Source organism: Ptychodera flava, chromosome 18 (assembly GCF_041260155.1).
Source record: "Ptychodera flava strain L36383 chromosome 18, AS_Pfla_20210202, whole genome shotgun sequence".
Lineage (NCBI taxonomy): Eukaryota > Metazoa > Hemichordata > Enteropneusta > Ptychoderidae > Ptychodera > Ptychodera flava.
Window position 1 is genome coordinate 23,313,702 of NC_091945.1, and position 25,916 is coordinate 23,339,617.

General features: G+C 37.9%; 2 protein-coding genes and 1 long non-coding RNA gene across 4 annotated transcripts; 2 read left to right on the forward strand and 1 right to left on the reverse strand.

Moving 5' to 3' along the window:
* Positions 1 to 709: 709 nt before the first annotated feature.
* Positions 710 to 3,666, reverse strand: LOC139117194 (carboxymethylenebutenolidase homolog). 2 transcript variants are annotated; one of them, XM_070680090.1, is made up of 2 exons: positions 3,373 to 3,666; positions 710 to 1,730 (listed from the first exon to the last, which is right to left on the reverse strand). In XM_070680090.1, exons 1-2 carry the CDS (start codon positions 3,488 to 3,490, stop codon positions 937 to 939), a joined length of 912 nt encoding a protein of 303 aa, XP_070536191.1. In that variant the 5' UTR covers positions 3,491 to 3,666; the 3' UTR covers positions 710 to 936. The 2 variants fall into 2 exon arrangements, with proteins under 2 accessions (XP_070536191.1, XP_070536190.1); XM_070680089.1 differs by lacking the exon at positions 3,373 to 3,666 and adding an exon at positions 1,885 to 2,185.
* Positions 3,667 to 3,699: 33 nt separating this feature from the next.
* LOC139117195 (uncharacterized) lies at positions 3,700 to 11,822 on the forward strand. The gene is made up of 2 exons (XR_011548471.1): positions 3,700 to 3,880; positions 10,325 to 11,822. It is a non-coding gene; the product is annotated as an uncharacterized lncRNA (long non-coding RNA).
* An 11,273-nt stretch (positions 11,823 to 23,095) lies between these two features.
* On the forward strand, positions 23,096 to 25,635 carry LOC139117196 (carboxymethylenebutenolidase homolog). Its single transcript, XM_070680091.1, has 2 exons — positions 23,096 to 23,391; positions 23,747 to 25,635. Exons 1-2 carry the CDS (start codon positions 23,271 to 23,273, stop codon positions 24,523 to 24,525), a joined length of 900 nt encoding a protein of 299 aa, XP_070536192.1. The 5' UTR covers positions 23,096 to 23,270; the 3' UTR covers positions 24,526 to 25,635.
* Positions 25,636 to 25,916: the final 281 nt, after the last annotated feature.

Below are 25,916 nucleotides of genomic sequence, written 5' to 3' on the forward strand. Positions count from 1 at the left end.
TCGTTTAGAGGGAATAGATAACAATCAGACCAATTAAAATAGTGGCGCTGTTCTTTTCATATAACGACTATAGGCTATTTCACAGATAGAAGGCGCTGAGAGCGATCGTATCGTGCTTATATTAACACCAAGAGTCCTTTGAGAATGAAAGTTTATTTGCCTACGATGTCAGACTAGTGAACGTCATAAACAATTGCCAATAGAGACATGCGTGCACAGTTACTAGTTAAAGAAATTGTTTGAGAGTTGAGAGAAAAAGTATTTGTCAGTTTGACAAATCTATGACTGTCAAAAGACATGCTGACATTTAGGTGAAAATCAGATTTATATTCTTAACCCTTTGAATGCTATAATTTTTCCAACAAAAATTTTAGTTCAACATTTTGCCAATTTGAATTTTTTTCTATATTCTTTTATAATTTTAGACCAAATGTGCATCACATTTCATCGACAACAGTTTTTGATCAAATTTTTTGCAAAAAAATCTGAAAATATATGGCTTGGCAAGGGTATAATTTATAAATCAACAAATATTGACTTTGACGCTGAAAGGGTTAAAGAACGTGTTCAGCCGTTCTATTTGCATTTTCTCGATTTGAGTAAAGCAATCGGTCAGAAAGTGACCACCTTGATGAGAAGATCATAGCATAGTTTAAACTTTTGTCATGAATATTCGACAGGGTTGCCGTTTGAATGATAAACCATCACATATTTTAAAAGCATCGCTGAATTTTAATCATGACGTATACGTTAATGCTGTGTACACACTTTTCATAAATCGATATTTTGCGTACGATTACAATAATCCCCGCGACAGAAACGAAAGTTCAGCGACAGGCATGAAACTAATAAACACAGACAGGTTTGCAACTTTTTTCAGTCTCGTGGTATTAAACTAGTATTACACACGTTGACTTGTGGCCATAATCTGGGAGATCACGACTCGTCAACTTCGTTGGGTAGAAATCTTCCCAGCCAGGTGTACATGTCAGAAAATGCTTGTTCTGCTGTCGTCTGCACGGCAGTGTTGTTCCGGTCTCCCCGATGGGCGAAAGCGTGCCCGACATTTTCGAATATTTTCACGAATGCGGGCGATCCGTTCAAGTCCGATTCATCCGCGTTCATGTCTGGTAGTAGGCGATTTCCTGCTTGCAATATCTCCTCCGTGTCGTGAACGGATGCAACTGGGATAACAGTGTCGTTCTGTGCGAAAATAAGCAGTGTAGGAGCTCGCATGGCGAGCGCCACCTGTTGGGAAATCAAGACCCCGTAAAAGGCAACACCTGCTTGGAATCGACTGCGTGAGGGCGCTGACGCCAGTGCCACCTGGCCGCCTCCCCAACAGAAGCCGACAATGCCGACGTTCTGGAGACCAAGGTCGTTGCGTATGTAAGCCAAGACAGAGTCCAGGTCGCCATCGATTCGCGATTGCGGATGTCCTGCCAACCACACCGGAAACGCAACTGAGCGGTTGGAATAGGGATTTCCACGGAAGAGGTCGGGTAGGATCGCTGTGTACCCGTGCCTGGCCAGATCGTCGGCCACGGCTCTATTCGCTCCCAGCTCAAATCCAAATGCGTCATGCACGACAACAACTGCCGCTTTGCAAGATTCACTGGGCTGAACTACATAAGCAGATAAGTCGCTGTTAACACTGACGACCGTTCCGATCGCCTCGTAGTCGTCACGTGTGTCGCCAGGGTCGCAGACTTCATCTACCATCACAGTATCTGAAAAAAATCAAACGTGTATCAATCAATCGTCGGAAAAATGAGTTTTTAACTAAACCCTAACCGTAGAGATATCGATCGACCGACCAACCAATCATACTCTAGGGACTTTGATGTCCTACCAAGCTCTTACTTCTGAATCTTTGTGACCTACCTGTAGAATTTGTGGACGGATTCTCGGAATTGGACGTCAAATTCACAACAATGGTTGCTATAGTGGCCGCCACAATACCAAGCCCAACAGCTAACCCCAAAACTAGTACAGCAATCGTCGCTTTGTTCCGCATTATTCGTCTTAAAATGGCGATTGTCAGCAATGGCTTGATCAGTCCTATTTCGCGCAAGAAATCAGGCGACGTGTTGACGAAATCTTTGAAAGGGAAACTTATTTGATCTTGTGAGCAAAGCAAACAGAGAGAGTGAGAGCTCAATGACGATCGACAAACAGCGGGCCGAGAGTAAACTGTGTGTGTAATGCCAGTGTTTGTTAACAGTGATTCAGCAAAATGGCTTATACATCGAGGTCTAAAATCGAAGTAAACTGGCAGTTTGGAGTGTCCTTTACTAATACATAAATTTACCTCGGCGTAGAGACCCTATGCATGCAGAATGTATGCGTAGCACATGCCATAACATACCTCATCATCCATCCACCCATCAACATTTATAACAAACACACACTCACACGGTTGAAACAAGAAGTCGTCATCCATACATGTACATCCATCCATCCATCAATCCATCCATCCACACATACATACATACATACATACATACATACATACATACATACATACATACATACATACATACATACATACATACATACATTACATACATACCGTGACTTAAGATATACAACTATGAAGACGAGGTTTGTGTTAACTGCTGTTTATTTGTAGTGAAAGTTCGGTGAGTTAGCGCCCTCTCTCATTGCTAATAATACCACTCACCTGATAGTAATTAATGCATAGCGGAGACCTTCACTGTCGCTAACAGCGTCAGTTAACTTAGATACCGATCGTAAAGTTAAGAGTACTATTGGCTAATCCACAGTTGCGTATAGTTCGGTACACGGCAGCCGCCGCGGCATAATGCATACCACGACGGCCGCCGTGTATCGACCGCACGCACCTGTGGCCTAATCGATAAAACTCGATTCGGGTCCCTTCGTCGACGTCGACTTAAGAGTCTAGTGAAAGGGAGAATGTTTTTGTCAACAGTCTTGGGAAGACATTAACAAGATAACTGAAGATAAAACCTCTCTGTCCCGATTCATACATTTCCGTATTTTGCTGCAAAGCAGTCAAAACTTGCAGTTTGTCTATGAATGTGAACATGACAGTGCATAAATTTGATAAATAACCATAGTTTTCCCCTACCGCTAACCTTTATTGATCGGTATTAAATCTCTGGCATTTATCGTTTACATCTGCCAATTTCGGAACAGTTTAACCTGCGCTAGTCACAGTATAGGGTCGGTCTCATAGAACCGAGTCATGTGGAACTTGAAATGTTAGGGTGATCACGAGTAATTTCAAGTAAACTACATGTAATTCGCGTGCAGTACAAGCAGTGGATTGCCCATTAATAGTCGTCGTTGTCAATAAATACACAAATAAACCCTAACCATTCCTCTTACCTTCATTGGTCTGAGACGGGGAGTCCTCTCTCCATTGGGTTACGTACAGGGCGATGATTGCCGACAGACACCCGACAGCAACCAGTATACCGGCAGTTATTAAGACACACGTCTTCATACCGAATTGTGTCAGATCATACGTTTGCTATCATTGAAAAATAAGAGTGCCCTTAGTTTGCCTAATGTGCTTGTCCAAAGCCCGTCAGTGAATTCCTCCATGTGAGGAATGCGAGAGACAGCCGAACCAAAAAGCTGCAAAGTTAGCCTCCAGGCACGGTGGCTTTGACTGGTGACGAGCGCCCTCGCTCGACAAATTCTTGGATAGAGGCAGTTCCCGAGATAAGGAGACAGGGCGTTTTCATTGGTCGCAATGATAACGCCCAGGGCTAAAGCGTTGCATAGCGCATGCGCAGATTGTCGCCATGCTGCCTTGCGTTTTGAGAGGACGTACATGTAGGCCCACGCTCCCTGCGTTTGATTGATTCTTCAGGAATCCTGCCGAATCACGGTATGTTACAATTTTTCAGTGTACGAAGTGTTACCCAAGCAGCTGCACGTCATGAAATCGAAAAACTGTATACGATCTTTAACAGTGGACCGCAAGTGTAATGTAAGCTAGCAAAACCCACAGGTAAGTGGAGTTGCCGTGTGTAACCTCCACAAATGTAATAATCTCCACAAATGTAATATCAACCACAATTGTAATAAAATCAACCACAAATGTAAAAAAATAGTCAACCATTAATGTAACGACCCGCAACCACAAATGTAATAAACAAATTAACCATAAATGTAATAAAACTCAACATAATGTAATAAACTTGAACTTGCATATGTGATCATTTGTTTATCAATGCCCTGAGTAAATAATAACTTTAATAAGACTAGTGTAATGTTATTGCACACTTTTCTGAAACTAGGTTTCCTTTCCGAAGCACAGAATAGAATACTTTGAGAACACTATCAGAAAACGGCGAGGTACTGATCAAACCATTAGATAATTATGGAAGTGGAACAGCAGTTCTAGACACTGATAATTACATAATAAGGAAGCGTCAAAATAACTGGTCAACCAGTGATACCATACAAAGTTTATGACAGATGACTCAGAACAAATAACAGAGAAATACAAAACCTTATAACAGAAACTTACGACACAAAACATGTTGACGAGAATATATATTTCAATCGAGTAAAAAACAATACTAACACTACCTTGAACACTTAGACATCCTGGCATCCCCAGTGAAGGAACAAACTTCAAGTGAGACAACACAGGAATACAGACAATCTATCGATTATTCCACACAATTTATCCACTGAAGACGAATTTGAGGCAATTGATTAAAAAAGTACGGCAATTTTCGAAAAAAACGGCGTTAAAGGATCGTAGTGTTATACAGTCTTCCCCACTCTGGAGTAAAGACTGCACTGACATTCACATTACAGCTGTGTCTAGCCATGGCCAATCAGTTCTGTACACAAAACAGGGAAACGTAAAATACACTTTCAAATATGCAAAACACACTAAACGCAAACAATTAAGAAATGAATAATGTGTGGAGTTGCTTTCCTTATTACGTAGATCAATATTTAAGGGCTAATTCCTCAATTGCGACGACAAAATAGATTTATAATACATTTATGGTTGATAAGTATTACATTTATGGGTGTTTTGTTTATTACATTTATGGTTATCATTTATTACATTTGTGGTTGGTGTTTTTATTACATTTATGGTTGATTTTTGTCACATTATGGGCGATATTACATTTATGGGTGCATTTTATTACAATTGTGGTTGATATTACATTTGTGGAGATTATTACATTTGTGGAGGTTACACCGTGTACGCATAGAGACCACGTACGGTCCCCACATTTGTGGAGGGACCGTGATAGAGAAACTACTACACGGCAACTCCACGTACCTGAGGTATATATAACCAGGGTCCCTCCTCAAATGCCATGGGACCTAGCTATAACGTTGTGCTACATCGATTCTCAGAGTGCTGTTCTGCGCGGTAGGGAGAGAGGCGGTAACATTTGATAATTTTTAACATAATGATGGGGTTGAGTGGATGTCGGACAGTGAAAATTGTCCGTAAACGACAAGAAGTCAACACTGCTGAACAGACTGTGTTGATATTTGATACAGATGTTTAGACCATGTTCAAGGTTCTGATTCCTCAAAATGGTGCCAAACGAATCAGCGGTTAGATAGATATGAGAAATTGTTGACCCTCTTTTTCAACTAATTTATTTTAGGGGCCTTGCATATGCGTATTTTGGAAGGTACACCAATACTGCACTTTGGACTGTTTTATGAGTTATGGAACAGAAATGTGTGTACTGTTAGATGAATGCTAGAAACATGGAATGGAAGTATCAGAGATTTCCATGCTCTTATGGGCATCAAAAGCGATAAAAAATAACATATTTCATATTTTAGTTTCTCACATTTGAGACGACCCTAGGCATTTGTTATATTATCTCATATCTGCTCACTTCAGTCTTGAGTAAACATCCTTGAGTCAATATACAGACTTTGACATTCACATTCTAGAGATTAGCCTGGTTCCCATTCTGATAACAATGGGTTTGGGTAAAACCATTGTGGTGAAAGGGTTAAGTATCCAGGACATCACTTGTTACACTCTTTACTCCTACACAATGAAGTTTCAAGTTTTAGGTTAGTTATCAAGCTAGCACCAGCATCTCTCCTGAGCATCTGTCCGTGTGTTCTCAAAGGGACATAGTGATGATTTATCCATTCATATCCATTTAGTTGAACTTGTCTAGGAAATGTATTACACAAATTTCACCATATGTTGCCTTTGGAATGTGCCATCTGTCAGACCAGAGTGACCAATGCTGAACCCCTGTGTGCTTTCAAATTCTGATTAAGTTTTCTGATTAACGTCAATTATGTGCTTCCGAGTGTTCTGTTTGGAGTTTGCTTCAATATATTCTTACTTCAAACACTCTATTGAATTTATCTAGAATATATATGACTTGATTGTACATAAAGGTTGGCTTCAGAGACTGATTTTATTGTTTATGAGAGAATGGGCATTATAGTTGCAAAAGCCATGCCCCTGTCTCTTTTCAAATAAGAGAGTTCTTTTTGGAGTTTATTCAATATATTCTTACTTCAAACACTCTATTGAACTTATCTAGAATATATATGACTGGAATGTACACAAAGGTTGGCTTCGGAGATGGATTTTATTGTTTATGAGAGAATGGGCATTATAGTTGCAAAAGCCATGCCCCGGTCTCCTTTCAAAATTAGAGTGTTGTTTTTGGAGTTTATTCAATATATTCTTACTTCAAACACTCTATTGAACTTATCTAGAATATATATGACTGGAATGTACACAAAGGTTGGCTTCTGAGACGGATTTTATTGTTTATGAGAGAATTGGCATTATAGTTGCAAAAGCCATGCCCCTGTCTCCTTTGAAAATAGAGTGTTCTGTTTGGAGTTTGCTTCAATATATTCTTACTTCAAACACTCTATTGAACTTATCTAGAATATATATGACTGGAACGTACACAAAGGTTGGCTTCGGAGACGGATTTTATTGTTTTGAGAGAATGGGCATTATAGTTGCAAAAGCCATGCCCCGGTCTCCTTTAAAAATAGAGTGTTCTGTTTGGAGTTTGCTTCAATATATTCTTACTTCAAACACTCTATTGAACTTATCTAGAATATATATGACTGGAATGTACACAAAGGTTGGCTTTGGAGACGGATTTTATTGTTTTTGAGAGAATGGGCATTATAGTTGCAAAAGCCATGCCCCTGTCTCCTTTGAAAATTAGAGTGTTGTTTTTGGAGTTTATTCAATATATTCTTACTTCAAACACTCTATTGAACTTATCTAGAATATATATGACTGGAATATACACACAAAGGTTGGCTTCGGAGACGGATTTTATTGTTTTTGAGAGAATGGGCATTATAGTTGCAAAAGCCATGCCCCTGTCTCTTTTCAAATTAAAGTGTTCTTTTGGAGTTTATTCAATATATTCTTACTTCAAACACTCTATTGAACTTATCTAGAATATATGACTGGAATGTACACAAAGGTTGGCTTCTGAGACGGATTTTATTGTTTTTGAGAGAATGGGCATTATAGTTGCAAAAGCCATGCCCCTGTCTCCTTTGAAAATAGAGTGTTGTTTTTGGAGTTTATTCAATATATTCTTACTTCAAACACTCTATTGAACTTATCTAGAATATATATGACTGGAATGTACACAAAGGTTGGCTTCGGAGACTGATTTTATTGTTTATGAGAGAATGGGCATTATAGTTGCAAAAGCCATGCCCCTGTCTCCTTTCAAATTAGAGTGTTGGTTTTGGATTTTCTTATATATATTCTTACTTCAAACACTCTATTGAACTTATCTAGAATATATATGACTGGAATGTACACAAAGGTTGGCTTCGGAGACGGATTTTATTGTTTTTGAGAGAATGGGCATTATAGTTGCAAAAGCCATGCCCCGGTCTCCTTTCAAAATAGAGTGTTCTGTTTGGAGTTTGCTTCAATATATTCTTACTTCAAACACTCTATTGAACTTATCTAGAATATATATGACTGGAATGTACTCAAAGGTTGGCTTCTGAGACGGATTTTATTGTTTTTGAGAGAATTGGCATTATAGTTGCAAAAGCCATGCCCCTGTCTCCTTTCAAAATAGAGTGTTCTGTTTGGAGTTTGCTTCAATATATTCTTACTTCAAACACTCTATTGAACTTATCTAGAATATATATGACTGGAATGTACACAAAGGTTGGCTTCTGAGACGGATTTTATTGTTTTTGAGAGAATGGGCATTATAGTTGCAAAAGCCATGCCCCTGTCTCCTTTGAAAATAGAGTGTTCTGTTTGGAGTTTGCTTCAATATATTCTTACTTCAAACACTCTATTGAACTTATCTAGAATATATATGACTGGAATGTACACAAAGGTTGGCTTCGGAGACTGATTTTATTGTTTATGAGAGAATGGGCATTATAGTTGCAAAAGCCATGCCCCTGTCTCTTTTCAAATTAAAGTGTTCTTTTTGGAGTTTATTCAATATATTCTTACTTCAAACACTCTATTGAACTTATCTAGAATATATATGACTGGAATGTACACAAAGGTTGGCTTCTGAGACGGATTTTATTGTTTTTGAGAGAATGGGCATTATAGTTGCAAAAGCCATGCCCCTGTTTCCTTTGAAAATAGAGTGTTCTGTTTGGAGTTTGCTTCAATATATTCTTACTTCAAACACTCTATTGAACTTATCTAGAATATATATGACTGGAATGTACACAAAGGTTGGCTTCGGAGACGGATTTTATTGTTTTTGAGAGAATGGGCATTATAGTTGCAAAAGCCATGCCCCTGTCTCCTTTCAAATTAGAGTGTTGGTTTTGGATTTTCTTATATATATTCTTACTTCAAACACTCTATTGAACTTATCTAGAATATATATGACTGGAATGTACACAAAGGTTGGCTTCGGAGACTGATTTTATTGTTTATGAGAGAATGGGCATTATAGTTGCAAAAGCCATGCCCCTGTCTCTTTTCAAATTAAAGTGTTCTTTTTGGAGTTTATTCAATATATTCTTACTTCAAACACTCTATTGAACTTATCTAGAATATATATGACTGGAATGTACACAAAGGTTGGCTTCTGAGACGGATTTTATTGTTTTTGAGAGAATGGGCATTATAGTTGCAAAAGCCATGCCCCTGTCTCTTTTCAAATTAAAGTGTTCTTTTTGGAGTTTATTCAATATATTCTTACTTCAAACACTCTATTGAGCCATCTTGTTACAATGCTGTATGCTTGGCCATTTACACCTTTTGAACTCGAGAGAGAGCATTAAGGTTCCAAGACAAGAAATTGACCTCGTTAATCTAACAATTCTCTGATAGTTAATAAGCTCAGAACCCCCTTAAATTATACATTTTCTGAAGGCCAAGATATAGGGTAAGATTTTGGTAACCACAGTGTCACCATTGTTTACATAACTATCACATGGCAGGTAATTTGCATAACCTTTCAAAAATCGGTTTTACCCATGTTTTGTCTCAATACTTAAAAATATCTGACTCAAACTTGCTGGAATGCAAGCTGTCACAACGCTCTTCCAAATTGTGTCTCAGATTTTTTATATCTTACTTAGTTTTTAGTTGAGCACAATGTAAAGATATCAACCAGGGTTAAATTCACCGCTCTGTAAGTTTTCCTGGCGTAAAAATTGTTTAAAAAGGTTTAAAAAATTTTTCTGTCATCTCAGGATGGTGAAAAGGCAAATGTTTGATCTTTGTGACAATGTTGCATATTTAGATATAGTAAAAGGCGACTGTGATTTTCCTTTCTTGAAAGTTGAATAATTACACTGACTCAGATCAGGGAATAGAACTAAAGTCACATACAATATCAACTGAAGATTGTGGCTCATTCTATGTAGTACATGTCACAAGTTGTAAACAGTCACTTACAACCACTGGTTAATGACAATGAACTCATTGTTAATGTATCTGAGTAAAGTAAGAGTGAATGCTGAGTAGCATCACACAAATATGCTCTGGCAGGCAAGAATGTGTTAATTCAGAGTTAAGCAAAGGCGAAACAAATGTGTACCCTAGTAACATGACCAACACAAGAAAGAGCTGCAGTCCCTGAACATTTTTCTCACATTTCGAAACAGGTTGTGTGTGGTTTCTCATGCATCTTGAACTGTGGTTTTACAACTTATCCGGACACCAAACTTGCTAATTACCCAGCAACTTCGCTGATGATATAGAAACTTGGGTGTCCGGATAAGTCGTAAAACCATGTAAAAATGTGCGGCTTTGATGTAATGATTGATTGATATTTTTCACCAATCCTCAAACGAACACATTAATACATCCTGTAAATTTTCTGATTTTTTACAGATTTGTTCCACAGTACATGACGGAAATCCTATATAAAGAAGCCGTTACATTTCTTGTATCAAAAAATAAAAGAATCTCATTGAAAGATGCAGACATACTCTGCCAACAGACAGAAAAATTAAGTGCCTTAAAATAAATAACAAAGTATGGTTTCTCTGTCAGGAGTCTGGTGATGCAGATTAAGAACATTACTACTATCCTCATGGTATGCTTTATGGGGTCACTTGTCAGTTTTGGTCAAGAAAACGTGTTCTCAAAATTACTTGTCTGATAGCTTTGCAATTTGTTACAAAAGTCCGATGCAAAAGCTCCCAAACTGCTGACCTACCATCTTAGTATTTGGTGTACAGGTAGACCCAGGGTTTAGATGTTCTGTTGTTTAAATGAACATGTCAGTGTCAAAAATATGCAAATGAGGTTAGAAAAAGGGGAAATCTTGCAAATGTTCAGGAGTAGTGGTATTAACTTAACCAGCCTACACATCTCAGTCAGAGCTTCTATAACCTTTAACCTATTTGTATCCAGTGTACTTATTATGTGTAGGAGTGGTGGCAGTGACTTAAACAGCCTACTCCACTGACCTCAAGTCATTTCCTGTCATTGTTCATGAACTGATACATATTGACAGACCTGCTGAAACCATGAAGGACTGTGTTGAAACATTCCTCTGCTAAGCCTGTTCCTAAAGTTGACCTCCAGTACCTAAAGTTTCAGACTTATTTACTTTTGTCATTACTGTTTTTCTGGTTAAAATATATCTTGATGGACCAAATATGAGCACACTGTCATTGACGGTATTTTATATGATATGATCAGATGAATGTGTAATAATTGATGAACCTTAAGTTTACCATGATTGGCCAGCTAATCGAAAGTTAAGACTTTTTTTATAGCCCGAAAGTCAAATGCAGTGTATTCATTATGTTTTAAATGGCATGTTTTAAATGGCATTATTTATAAAACAATCTTCCATGTGTTAATCTCTGGCCTTGATATTTTGTATGAAAGCAGTCAATGTCATGAGCGTCAGTCACATGACCCACATTGGGAGTTCTTCAACTCTTAAAAGTCAGAGCTATCTCTGTCACTACCCATAGGCAGTAGAAATATTAACTTTGAAAATGTGAACAATACCATTGTTAAGTTAATCAAGTGCGTTCCTATTCTACTGCATGTTGAACACTCCAGTATTAAGCTTGCAAACACAACCTGTGAATGTGTATAGATTTGCATCATTTACAAATGACTTTCATTGTTGACTCCAGTTTAATTATCACCTATATTTTAAAATATACAGGCTTTGTTAACAAACTGAATGTTGTGTGTTTGAACATGACAGCAAGAAACAGTATTTGATATATTGTATGCAAATATTTAAAAAATGTCATCAGTTGCAGCTTGGTGTCCTGTGACGAGGTCTACTTGTTGTTTTGCTTGTGAAAATTCAATGGCATCATGAGATTGGAGATTGTTTTAAATAAAAAGTCATGAAATGAGATGCAATGGTTTTATATTGTGCTTACTTTTTACTGACATTAGAATGGGAAGAGTATGTAAAAATGTTCTTATTTAATTACCTGCGTACCAAACTATACAAAAAAAGTATGTAAAAAAGTACTTTAAGTAGCCCCTCCCTTAGACTCAGAGTAAACCCTTCATGTCCCCATTCCAGCTCTTCTGAACTGAAATTTTCAGATTCCCCCTCCCCTGAATGCATGCCTCTAGCCTCGCTCCCTGCAGTATTCATGAATATAACCAAAAGCATGTTGAAATGCATAGTATTTAGCTCACCAACAAAACATGTATATGTATAACATGCAATCTTATTTTTAAAAATTTAAGTCTGAATAGTGGGTGTGAAGGTTGTAGACTTAATACTATCTGAAACTCATTGGATACTCTGTAAGCAGTGACATGCATGAAAGTGGGAGTAAAATCAAGCAAACTGAAATCACATCTGGTTCAGTGTTTTGAGATGTGGATACAAATTGAATGGTGTGTTCAGGTAATTGGCACTTATAACAAAATTGAAGAAAGTTGCATATTTTCATTGCAGCAGCTATACAACTATCAAGGCTATACTTCTCCCTGCCCTTTTTAAAGTAAAAAAATTAGGTATAAATACTGAGTGATAGACCAGGACATGCATTTTTCAATACGTTTAGTCGCAATGACTGACTAAATTAAGGTCACAGTCTTACTGATATGTTAAAGGGTTAATTTATGTTTAAGACTACTGGAAAACTTGTGCTATGTAGATAAAACTATAGGAAAGTATCATTATTGAAGTTGCTTTCTGTGGCACTCTTGATATATTCATGACAGTTTATTAACTATGAAAGTCTCTGACTGTTTTAATATTGCTTGACAAAACTAAAACAACATATAAAAGTTCCCATTTTGCATTACTTTTGAAATCCCATCCTCCCTCACGAAACAAGAAATATTGTCCCAAAATTTATTTTATTACATCACAGGACAGAGGAAGGGTAGTCTGTAGAAAGAAATTTGAGTACGTGATGTGCGCTGCCCAAAAAAGCGAAAATGTTTAATCCCCCGCACCCCTTAAGTCGCCTCCTGTAGAAGAAGTATTCAACTGCAACTTTTTTACTTCCCCTTTCATCACATCACACTCCCCGTATTTTACTCTAGCACCATCTTTGACCCACGATCACACAACTTTGACCCATATAATGTATACATGGTTAACGAGCGTAAATTCAAGTGTCATTTCCCGATCTCAGAATCCTGCTGGTTTTCTAACGGACACTAAAATTGAAAATATTTTACCTGACAGTATAGTAGGCGAAATTACTTTCGAATGGGTTCCGAAAAAGAACAATTGTAAATTGTTAAGTTTGTTCGCAAGTCACATTTATCTGTTAAATATCTCAATGAATCAAAGATTTGTTTTTATGCAGTGATCGTAAGCTGTAAACCATGATCTCATTGCTGTGTTGTTGATATTATTGTAATTCATGACATTAGAATGGAGCAGAAAGTCTCGATGAATGAAATATGCTAAAATCGTCATCATTAATACAATAAAACTCTCTCTCTCTCTCTCTCTCTCTCTCCTCTCTCTCTCTCTCTCTCTCTCTCTCTCTCTTCTCTCTCTCTCTCTCTCTTATATATATATATATATATATATATATATATATATAGCGGATGAATAAAATTGCACACGTCTTCTGATCTACTTGTATATTTTCTGTTTATTCTGTTGGTAATTTTGATACAACGTTTCGTCCTAAAAGTAGGACTTCATCAGGTTGAAGATGCAGATCAGTAGATGTGTGCAATTTTATTCATCCGCTATTACCAAACCACGCTACGAACAACACTGGGAGCTATCTGTACATCTCAAGTATACATGTATATATATATATATATATATATATATATATATATATATATATATATATATATATATATATATATATATATGATGTATAGACATTAAATTTCAGAAGGTAAATAATAATAATTATAACAATAATAATAATAATAATAATAATGATGATGATGATGATATTCTTAAAAACACTCCACAAACGTCTCAGTGCGCTGAATACAACTTTTAAAGGATTCAGAAACATGACAGCTAAAACTATAATTACGAATAAAATTTAATAAAAACGTGTCTTCAACAACGTTTAAAAGATGTAAAGATTGCACGTCGAGCCTTCAAAGGGTGTGCATCGTGTTGACTGAATTCCATAACTCGTGAGAAGTACAGGCCTCCCCTTAGTACTTTCTGAACAAAATTGCCTCAAGTTTGTGTCTAAGGAAAAGGAAATTACATAGGATTGGAATAACGCTAACTGCCTGGCGTTACCGTATCGGTTGATTTTCTCAACCAATAAGCTATCATGGAAACTGGTAACTCTACCGTCTGCGTATAACCCTATGGTCAAGTGATCTGCAACAATGGAATTGGGCTATCGATTTGCCTGTACAACGATAGTTGTCTCGACCCTGCTCGTCATTGGTGCTGCTCTTTCAGACGGTACGGTTCATAATTTTCTCAGTTTGCCTGTTTATGTACCATGTATATTTGTCAGATAATTTTTTTTAACAGTCATGTCCATAGTACAAGATCCGGACCCTATTTATTATTATTCAAGGTGTGGCTCGGTGTTTATCAGAATAGTTTTGTATATACAGCTATAGTGTTGAATGGAACAAATTTCCAAAAAATATACTGAGTATTACTTCAAATTCTCTCTTTAAAATAAAGTTAAAGAAGTGTTTTATGAAGCAATGAATCAACGTGAGAAATGATTTTGATTTTTATTAATTGTTGTCTTGCCGATTTGCAATTGCTTGTGAATTTGCTTTTCGTGGGACCACAGTGGAAATAAGTTTTTAACTTTTCTGTGTTATCCCAAAACTTTCTTCTCTGTCCTTTTCCTTGTTTGTATTGTGTGGTTATTATTTTTAAATAAATCAAATCAAAATCAAATGTTCTGGCCTAGCAAGAGCGTTACAAGACAAACTGGCGTTTGAAGCTTTGTTGCGGTCAGAATATAGTTTGATATGAGTGACGGCTTGTCTGGTCATTTCAAACGTGAACTGAGCCACTGCCTGACGCCCTCACGTGTGCCTATATGTGTTGTCTCCGATAATTACTAATTTAAGTGGCGATATAGAATCTAATCCCGGGCCATAGTCAACTAAGCCAAAACAGCCTAAAATTACAGAGACAATGTCTACCAGGGTGCGAGTACTGTGCGGTCGTTCGATATCGCTTGAAGAATTGAACACTGACAGCGGCAAAACCGGAGAAAATGATGATACAATAAAAGATATTATGGATGATGAAATTGACTATCTCCGGTCAAATAGAATCCCTTTCTCATGAAATAAATAACAAAATAGGACAAATTGAAGCTGAAATGAGAGAGGTCAGGTCAGAGCTACAGCGGGAATGTGGACATGTTAAATTACTCAGGAATGAAACTGAACAACTACGAACACGATGTTTAAACTCGAATCTGAAGCCGACTGTACTACATCGCAATTAAAACGCAATGATTTCATTATTTATGGAGTTCCTGAGCCGGCAAACGGTAAAGAAAGCTGGGATGATAGTGAGGAGAAAGTGAAAGCCCCAGCTATTTTTCTGTATCCATATTTGCCTTTTGCCTATTTTCAGTTTTTGTAATAATGAACTTGTCAAGATTTAAAAAAAGGTAATAAAATGAATTGAATTGAATTGAATTGAATTGAATTTGAACGTCCTCATCGGCTTAATACCCCTTCCCTTCCGCGACCAATCATTGCCAAGTGTACAAGTTTTAAGCAGAAGGAACAGGTGTTAACAGCTGCACGGAAATGCAAATACTCTGAAACACAATACCCTATTGCTGAAGATTTCTCTATCCGTGTTCGTAACATTAGAAAGAACATCGAAATTTGTTAGACAAGCCCGGCAAAACAACCAACGATGTAGGCTTTCTTTATATGATAGAATTATTATCGAAGGTAGAGTGTTTGTGCATGATACAATGTTAACGATGATATCAAACCAAAAGGTAGATCAAAATAGGGTCTAGGCCAAGGTCTAAAGTGTAATAAAATAAAAAATGATAAGGATGTCTACTTTAAAACTTGTATCTGTGAAAACCATTCTAATACTGCTATTGATATTTCGACTAATGTTTTGAAGACACTGACACTTAAAATACGAGGGCTAAGGTTTTCACAGATGAGTTTCAATCAACAATTGCAAATCACAATATCCTTGGATTTGTAGAGACCTGGCTTAGTGGATCTGATGAAATGCCATGTATTCCTGGAGTAAAACGTTGTAAACGAGGGCGCAGGGCGGGGGAGTTGCTGTCTATGTTAGTAATAATATTTTAGACGGTGTCACTCAATTGAAATGCAATTTGCAAGATGTAATTGTACTACTGTTTCACAATGATTTCTTTCATTTTAAATCATCTACAGATATTGTTTACTTTGTGTTTACACTGCACCAGAATACTCGACTATATACCATAGTTTACTTGACGTAAACGGAATAGTGCTCCTCGAAGAGTGAATGTCAGATATATTGTCTGATTATCCTGATGTAAATGAAATTTTAACAGGAGATTTAATGCAAAGAACCTCTTCTGAGGATTGCAATATTTTAGATGATTCTATTGATTATTTACCATTGGAATCATATTCCTGTGATACGTTTACCTTTCCACGCAAATCAAAAGACAAATTAAGTCATCAATAACTTTGGTAAGTCTTTTTTATCACTTTGTAAAATATTTGGTATTCATATGGTCAACGGAAGTTTCGAACCAGACATTCCTGGAGAGTGTACATGTATCTCAAATAATGGGTGCTGCACTTTTGATTATTTAATCATCTCTACTGATTTATTTAGACCTGTAACATATTTTTCAGTTATTGATATTGATCTGTCCGATCATTTTACCGATTGTATCAAACATTGAAGTGAATATGTGTATTCCTAGTCTTCAAAAGCCCTCTGTAAATGAATATGAGGGTACACGAAAGGCTGTCAAATTTAAATGAAAAGTAACTGAAAGATATTTTTATTGAGCGCATGAGTGCCTCAGAAATGTGGGATAATGTACGTTTTGCATTTGATATTTCTGATATTTCTAGCTGTATACGTATATATGTGATATTTTTGAATGTGCTGCTGAAGAAATGAAACGAAATTCACCAATATTCATCAGTACACATGCCCCATGGCCGGTTTGACCTGTGGTGTCAACAGCTGAAGTCTGTGAAAAACAAAAAATCTTCGTAACTTCGAAAATTCAAAGCTTTGTGTATGCAAATGAAACAAGATTATCACGATAACATTAAATTATCATTACTGAAGGAAGGTAGATATAGCAAAACAATGTCGGATACACTATAGGAAAACATTGCAAGACTGGAGAGAGAAAATGACGCTTTCTCGCAATTGGTGAGAATCTCTTGTTATTCTCACCGCAGTCAGTGAGAACTTGAGCTGCGAGAAATACACTCCATGGTGAGAATAAAGTATGATAACAGATTCTCACCGGTGAGACTGGAAATTCTCACCAGGCATGCGTGGTGAGAATGTATCATACTCATCATTCACTAGTGAGAATCAACCAGACTCACCGTCCCTCGGTGAGAATCAACCAGAGTCACCATTCACTGGTGAGAATCAAGTAGACTCGCTGTTCACTGGTGAGAATCAGCCAGACTCGCTGTTCACTTTATCAGTGACTCGCTGTTCACTTTATCAGTGAACAGCGAGTCTGGTTGATTCTCACCGATGAACGGCGAGTCTGATTAATTCTCACCGGTAAACAGCGAGTCTGCTTGATTCTCACCAGTAAATGATAAGTATTATACATTCTCACCGTGAAAATTACCATTCTCACCGTACTCGGTGAGAATTTACAGTCTCACTGGTGAGAATCTGTTATCATACTTTATTCTCACCAAAGAGTGCATTCTCGCAGCTCACTGGTCAAGCGTCACTTTCTCGCAATATTTTGCTATAGTGATAAGTTTAAATCATTGAGTACAAAGTGTTTAAGCCCTGAAATCTCGGCAAATGAGTGGTTTGAGTATTTAAAAAAGTATTTCAATCTTTGTCGGATGACACTATAGCTCCTGATTTATCTATGGACGACACCTATAGTGAATATAATTCAATATTAGATAGTATTATTACAGCAGACAAAATTCACAAAGCTATTCAGAAACCAGGAAAACACCGGGTTTTGATGGAATGCCGGCTGAATTTTTCAAAGCTACTGAGGATGTCCTCCTATCATACCTTGTTAGACTTTTTCATTAATCTTCAATCCGGTAGTTTTTCAGAGGAGTGGACTACGGGTGTTATCGATCCACTTTATAATTCAGGGCACACTTAAATGTAAATAATTATAGAGGTATCACGCTTTTAAAGGCCTTTGTTGGCACCAGATTGTCTCATCAGAAAATTTACACACCAGATTACAATTTCAAAAGAAAACAAAGGGCTATCAAACCTCCATAATCCTCCTACAGACTAGAACAAAGACGATCCAGGGATCGCCAATAGTGCCTTTAAGCAACTTTAGTAAATTATTTACCATTATTTTGAATGAAATATTAACGAATGGGCCGAGGCAGAAGGAAAACTGTCAGAGTGCCAAACAGGTTTCAAAAGAGGATATTCAACCTTATGTAATACTTTTACTTTATATTCCATAGTCAAGAAATATCTTTGCAGGAAAGGAGGAAGATTTTATTGTATTTTTGTTGACTTTGTTAAAGCATTTGATACCGTAAACCATACGCTGTTATTTACGTTACTCCTACAAATGGTGTACAAGGTAAAATGCTTTTAATAGCATATATAATGATGTTAGTAGAACAGGTCAGCATATCACAGAAAACTTTGATTGTCCAATGGGAGTAAGACAGAGATGTATCCTTAGCCCCTTTTTTGTTCGCTGTTTTCATAAATGAACTACAAAGTATTGTTGAAAACGCGGGTCACATGGACATTCAGATAACACGAGTTGAAAGATATTTTTCATCTGCTATATGGATATGCGGATGATATAACTCTGTTTGCTGATACAGTAGTAGGCCTACAAAGACTTCTAATTTTACCCAATTTGTTTGCTGATAAATGGAAAATCAAAGTAAATCTTGCACAAACAAAAATCATTGTCTTCAGAAATGGTTGGATATTGAAAAGACAGAACAATGGTTTTATAAAGGGGAAAAGGTTTATGTTGTATCGTATTATAAATATCTTGGCATTGTATTTTCTAGACGTAATGATTGACCCCCCAAACTCTAGCAGACCAAACAAAGAAATCCGTATTTATTATCGCTTTACCAAAAAGTTCAGAGAACTCCCTTGTAATCTTTATTTTTAAGGTTTTGATATAATGATACTTCCGATTTTGCTGTATGATGCTGAGTTATGAGGATATCAAATGTATACATGTATAGAGACCGTACACTAATTATTGTAAACGTTTCCTTGGTGTACAACGTAACTTCCCACTGTTGCCGTACTTGGAGAATTAGGAACCCCTCTATTTATTTTTACCTATGTTAGATGCATCGAATGGAGGGTGAAACTTCTGTCTATGCCGAATAGTAGAATTGCTAAGCATTGGTGACATATTTACAAAATACACTCTTCAGGTATGGCTTCGGTCATGCGTGAGTCAGCCAAGGTGTTGGTAATAAACAAAACAATTTTATCACCTTTATGAACAGAGTCAAGGACAACTGGCAACATGAATGGTGGGAGGATGTCTCGAATACGTCGTTTACACTTATTTTGTCAAATCAAACACAACCCATCATTTAAGAATTATTTACTTTATATTTAAAATCAATAGATATCGAAAGGCACTGTCATAGTCCCTGTTACGTTGTTCCAGTCACAAACTATTGATTGAAACTTGTTGTAGTAAATACTTAGAGCGATCAGAACATTCGTGTGAAATCTGTGATACTCTGTCTATTGATGATGAATTTCATTTTCTGTTCGAATGTAATCTTTACCACTGACAATCTACGGATTCAGTTTCTGCCGAATTTGGCAATTAGAAACCCAGGTCTACGAAATTTAACGAAACTCTTCATGAGTAACAATATATGTCATTTAGCAAAGTTTATACTTATCAAGCTTTTGAATTAGGGAAAGAAGCCTTGGTATTATTTACGTAATGGTGCAATCTGTTTATAATGTTTATGTAATTCTTTTATCTGTGTTGATCTGGGCTGAAGGCCTGAAGACAATAAAGTTGTTGTTGTTAAAAGATGTAACATTTCTGGTGCAACGAATTTCTGAAGGCAGTGCATTCCACAGAAAAGGAGTACGTACCGAAAAAGCTCTATGACCGTAGGGCTTATTAAAATAGCCGCGAGGAGGAGTTACACGCAATTTCTTTGAAGATCGTAGATTTCTTGTCGTTACATTACATACGTCAATTAAATATTTCAAATAAAGCGGTGATCGCCACTAACAATCTTAAAAGTAGTTATTAACTAATATGCGCTTTCACAGGTAACCAGTGTAAATCAATTAAAACAGGAGTGATGTGGTCATATTTACGTGTACCTGTGACTAGACGGGCTGCTGCATTATGAAGAGACGGCAGACGATTTAGTTGGTCATTTGAAATACCATAGAACAGACTGATACAATAGTCCAGTCTGGAGGTAACGAATGCATGGATGAGTTTTTCAGTAGTGGGCTTGTCCAGTAATTTTAATACGAATTTTACCTAAAAGATAAACTACAACGTTTGATTAACATTCAAAGTGATTACCGTTGAGTATAGGGCCTTCATTTTACATTTAAACAGTGATTTTACTAATTTGTAATGAAGCCATGGCAAAAATAATTTAATTGCCATGACCACAGTCGCTCGAGAGCTATTCAGCTCTGGGACTATTCGCCCCATAGACGAGTGTACAGAAGCGGGGTATTTCTCGCTTCTGTACACTCGTCTATGGGGCGAATAGTCCCAGAGCTGAATAGCTCTCGAGCGACTGTGCCATGACCATTAATTCATTGTCACCATGGTTTCATGTATCGTGTCTAATACCGGGGTCAAATATATGCATGGTCACCCATTCATTCAGCATCTTTCAACATGTCAATCAATATAAGTAGTATCTTGCATTAAACAAACTTCATGGAGAAATGGCCGACTTTGTCCCTTTAACATTATATGGATACGTTCATATTCAGGCTTATGTAGCAAGAGACTGACAGTGACAAGAGCAGAAGTGAAACGGAAGTGAGAGCGCCGCCACTGTTTGAAGTGTTGCAACGATGTCGGCCGGGCGACATCGTTACAGCGATGAAAACGCCCTGTCTCCTTATCTCGCGAACTGGTGTTCGACAAATTCTTGGAGTAAATACACATTACGTAATGTTAAAAAGTTTTCACGTTTAAATGACTGTCTGTTTGACAAGGGTGTTGCAGGCTTATACAAACGAGTGGCTTTTAACACACACGTGATACTGGTGGTACAGAGTCTTTGCCCTGCTCCAAATGTACGGTAATATGCATTGTATTTCATAAAAATGTTTTTATGTCTTCAAATTTAGATGTAAATTTTACCGTGTTCATATGTGTGTATCCACCGTCGCCGGATCACCTTTATCGCGATTACTGCCTTGTCGGAATTACAGTGGTTTGTATGCTCCGGTAGGAAATGCGTCATTTAGATAATGCCCTCAGTAAATTTGAAGGAACAATCCAACACGTAACTTGAGATCAGATTTATTTTATGGTGTTGCATTTTTCAAAAAAATCATGTATTACTCTCGATCGAAAGTATTGCCTGTGACACAACGAAATCGCGTGGCACATCAATGCTGCCAGTGGTGCGGCATCTCTTTGTGAATTTTATTTTAAAATTGTCCGCTTTCACTGCAGCCAGCTGACTTCAACAATGTTGATGGCCATTTTCCTTAATGTGGTTTTAACAAACATCAGTCAATGGCTTTGTTCCAAAGTACCTCGCGTACCTACTCCAGGGAACTACAATGGAGGTGACCATTTCAGACCTTAAGCCGTATAGAATATTAACTGTCACGCAGCGGATAAAATTAAGTGGCAGGGTGCTTCAAGGACATCATCGATTTGTTGAGAACAAGTTCCAGCTTTTATGATGGTGAGAGGGGATTGTAGCTAGGACTGTGGGAGAGTTTTTTTTTTCTAATGGCAAGAGGGACATTGTGGGCGGGAGTGGATACTTTGACACTGAAGATGCATGGTAGTTGCGACTCGGTTTACATCGCCGTAAGTTCTCATTTTGTTCGGAATATATAACAAATGTTAAATAGTTCAAAGTGGTCTGGTTCAAAGTCCATACATTTATGAAAAGTGTATTTGGCCAGGCATACTAAGTGTGGCCGTTGGATTTCCGGAAAGGGTCCCGAGGGTTTTTCTTTCTCTTTGGCTTAAACTTGAGAACGGTATGTTTTCGGCAGAAGTTGCACCGGTTCGAAAAGGGGAATACATATGTCTCTATAAAGCTACGCACTGTATTCGAGTTTTTGAATATTTGAGTCATGGTGAATAATATGCAAGATTGAACTGCTGAAATCTGTCTGCAAGTAAAGTTCGTCTAATTATTATTTTCTTGGCCAGGCATTTGTGTCATTTAAGTATATACAGTACACCCACTTCATAAAAGGTGATGAAGTTTGGACTGAGCAACTTCGTGAGCCCAGCCTGAGCTTCAATGAGTCGTGCTTCGAAAACAGCTGTGACTGCAATTCACTGTGGGTCACCTTGACGTAACAGTGTTTGAGCAGTGGCGATTATTCACTCCACTTTTTTACAGGTTGACCAACTGAACTTTGCCACGGGAAGAACAGAGCATGCGTGTATGATGGTTGGCAAAAACAGCCGGAATCATAAACCCCTAAGGTCTATGCCATACTAAAATAAAAATATAGCTATGTGATATGACATCTCTCCCATTTTTCTTGAACCTTGAAAAGCTCAAAGTACACTCTATGCTAGACTCTCTCACAGCTCCTTGATTCGGCTATGACGGACACCATGCAAGCACCCTCAACTGTTCAGTCGACAGCACAGCCTGGCTGGCTTAGTCATTTTTACTTGCTCAGAAGAACTGCGCAGTGAACGAGGCTGTGAGAGTCTAACGGAGTAACGCCACCTTTGATGTCAACAGCACCGAGTGAATGTCTTGTTTTGCAGGCAACTGTTATAGCCAGCGCATTTTAACGCCGTCTCTAACCTTTTTGGCGGTATGGTGTATTGACCAATAGGCAACTAACTCATAATAACGTCATTTTATTAGATTTGTGGGGAACGACTTAATTCTTGGTTTCTCATAATTTAAACTGTAGATTGAATTGCTTCGATTTTTGAGACGGGGCTTCATGTATGGCATTAATAATGAGTGATGTAATTTCGTTCAAATACAGAGAGCGATGGGTGCATCGAAGTCGTTTCAAGTCATAGCAATGGCGTCCCTCATAGGGGTTATTGTGGTCGCTGTTGTCGGCATCGCATTGACTCTGACGTTCACCGTGTGGTTGCCTGAGAACCCAGGTAAGTTATTTTGGGTATTATGCAATTCTTATTGTTGATATGGGGGTTGTATTATGCCGTGGATACGTGGACTTGAGCACGGAGCTATCGATCTACTGATGTGCTGCTTCTTTAGTCGGTTTAATTTGTAGTTCGGTTTTATGATGTTTGTGTTTGCTCGCTTTTTTCATCGGTTGAATACCCTTTCCGCCAAAAAAAAAATCCCACTACAATAAATTATATCCCTTTTCTGCCAAAATGCAATGATATTTCGAATGTTTCTTGATAATAATCATATGGTTGATACGATCATGTCATTGTTGCTTTGTACAAAACCGCTTAGACATATTTTCAGTTTATATTCTTTCACTTAAAGAATCACCGTCCGAGCCTGTCGCCTGTGATCGAGGTGACGGGCACGATGATTATGTCGCCAACGGAACGGACATCGCCATCAACGATGACGTCAACGCCTACTTGGTGGAACCCATTGGCTCGTGTCTGTCGGCCGTCGTCGTCATCCACGACATCTACGGTTATGAGATGGGAGCGACCCGGCTGATCGCCGACGAGTTGGCCTCTCGCGGCTATACTGCTGTAATGCCAGATCTTTTCCGAGGAAATCCTTGGAATGGCACAGGCAACATAGTCGAGTGGTATTCGAAGCACCCCCAAAGTCGCATTGACGCCGATGTAGACGCTACACTAGATTACATCCACGCTGAACTAGATATTGAGAACATCGGTGTTGTCGGGTTTTGTTTTGGGGGCCATCAAACTGTAATGGCTTCAGCACCGCCACCCAACCGAGTTCGAGCTGGAGTTGCATTTTACGGAGTGGGAACGACGAGTGATGAAGTGCTCTCCATGCAAGCCCCGACTATGTTGGTGTACGGCCAAAACGACACCATCCAGTCGGTAGAGGACGTGTACGTACTGGAGGAGGCCCTCGGAGATGCCGACCGTCTGCTTGACGACCTCACAGCGGATGATTCAAACCTCAACGGTCCAGCAGCCTTCGTCAAAGTATTTGACGACGTCGGGCATGCGTTCGTTCATAGAGCGGATAGAAATGATCCCGTCGCCGCCGCAGCTGCGAGGGAAGCTAAGCAGGACATGTACTATTGGTTGGAAAGATACCTTCCGACACTTTAGTCCAATGCACGCCGTACGCGATGCCTGAGGGAGCCATCATTTTGGTGGTAAGGTCTGGGTGAATTTTAGGGGAGGAATCACAAAAATATCAACAGCTACAAGGTGGTTAGGTACTCAAACATCTCGGGTTTAAGAGGGGGTTAGGCTGCATTCACAAATACTGTTGAGGGGCCTGGAGAAATTCGTGGGGGGAGGGGACTTGAAAATTCTGGTAGTTGAGGGGCGACTTAAAGGTTTTGCTCAGCGCAAAAGGGGGACTTGAAAATATATAGGTTCCCTATTATTGGTTTACATTTTCAGACTTCATAGTTTGGTAGGTAATTGAATGTAAAATGAATAACATTTCTATGTCATCCAATGGTTCCAATTTTAGTGATAACTAAACAAAAACTAGAACCACTTTCATTTCGAAAAAATCAGAAATTGTATGAAGGCCATTGAATTTTCATTTGAAAAACAACAACTAGAAGAACAGAAGCTGCTACTGCTGACAATTTTTTTTCAACATTTCTATGCAATGTATCAAATGCAGTTTCTTGCAGCATGCTGAAACACAAAATATTCAGTTTGTCAACAAAGCCCGTTTGTCTAAATATTGGTGATAATTGAATCAGAGTTCAGACTGAAAGTCATTTTTTCAATGATACAAATGCACAGTGCACTTACACAGGTCGTGTTGGCAAGCTGAACTCAGTGGACAGTTCAACATGTTGTAGGGAGGAAACAAGAATGCCATCAAGTCATCAAGTCATCAAATTTATTTCACCAGAAAGAAAAAAATAACTACAACACAAAAACAAATGTCAAAGTATACCTCGTTACAATGTTTCTGGTGAGGACCATGGAAATAGTCCATAGAGACTAATCTAGTCCATGGCCCGAATCTCAAAGAAGTATAACAAAGCAATCATACGTACGTATATGAGACAGACAGTCGTCAGCAAATGAGTGGTAATTGTAATAAAAAAAATAAAGTGTCAATCAGCAACAACAAATATATAAATATAACACTAAAATAAATATGACACTAGAGTTTCTACAATTAATTTAGTAAATAAGAATGCAATTCCGTTTTGAATAAACTTCTGGATTCTAGTTTCTTCAATGAAAGTGGTAAAGAGTTCCAATGTTTGGTAACTGCATACGTCATGTTATGTTGAATAATTCTAAGTCTGCATGTGGGGCTCGAATATTATTGTCGGTAATTGAACGTGTTAGATAATCATGAGAGACAAGGTCAAAATTTCGATCAATTCTATGGGGTAAATTGTTATGCTTTAAGTCAAAAATAAACATACATGAGTAATATTTACTTAAATTGTAAATATTCAAAATACGTAAATTTCGGAACAAAGGCTCGGAATGAGCTTGAAAATCGGAGAAGGTGATTA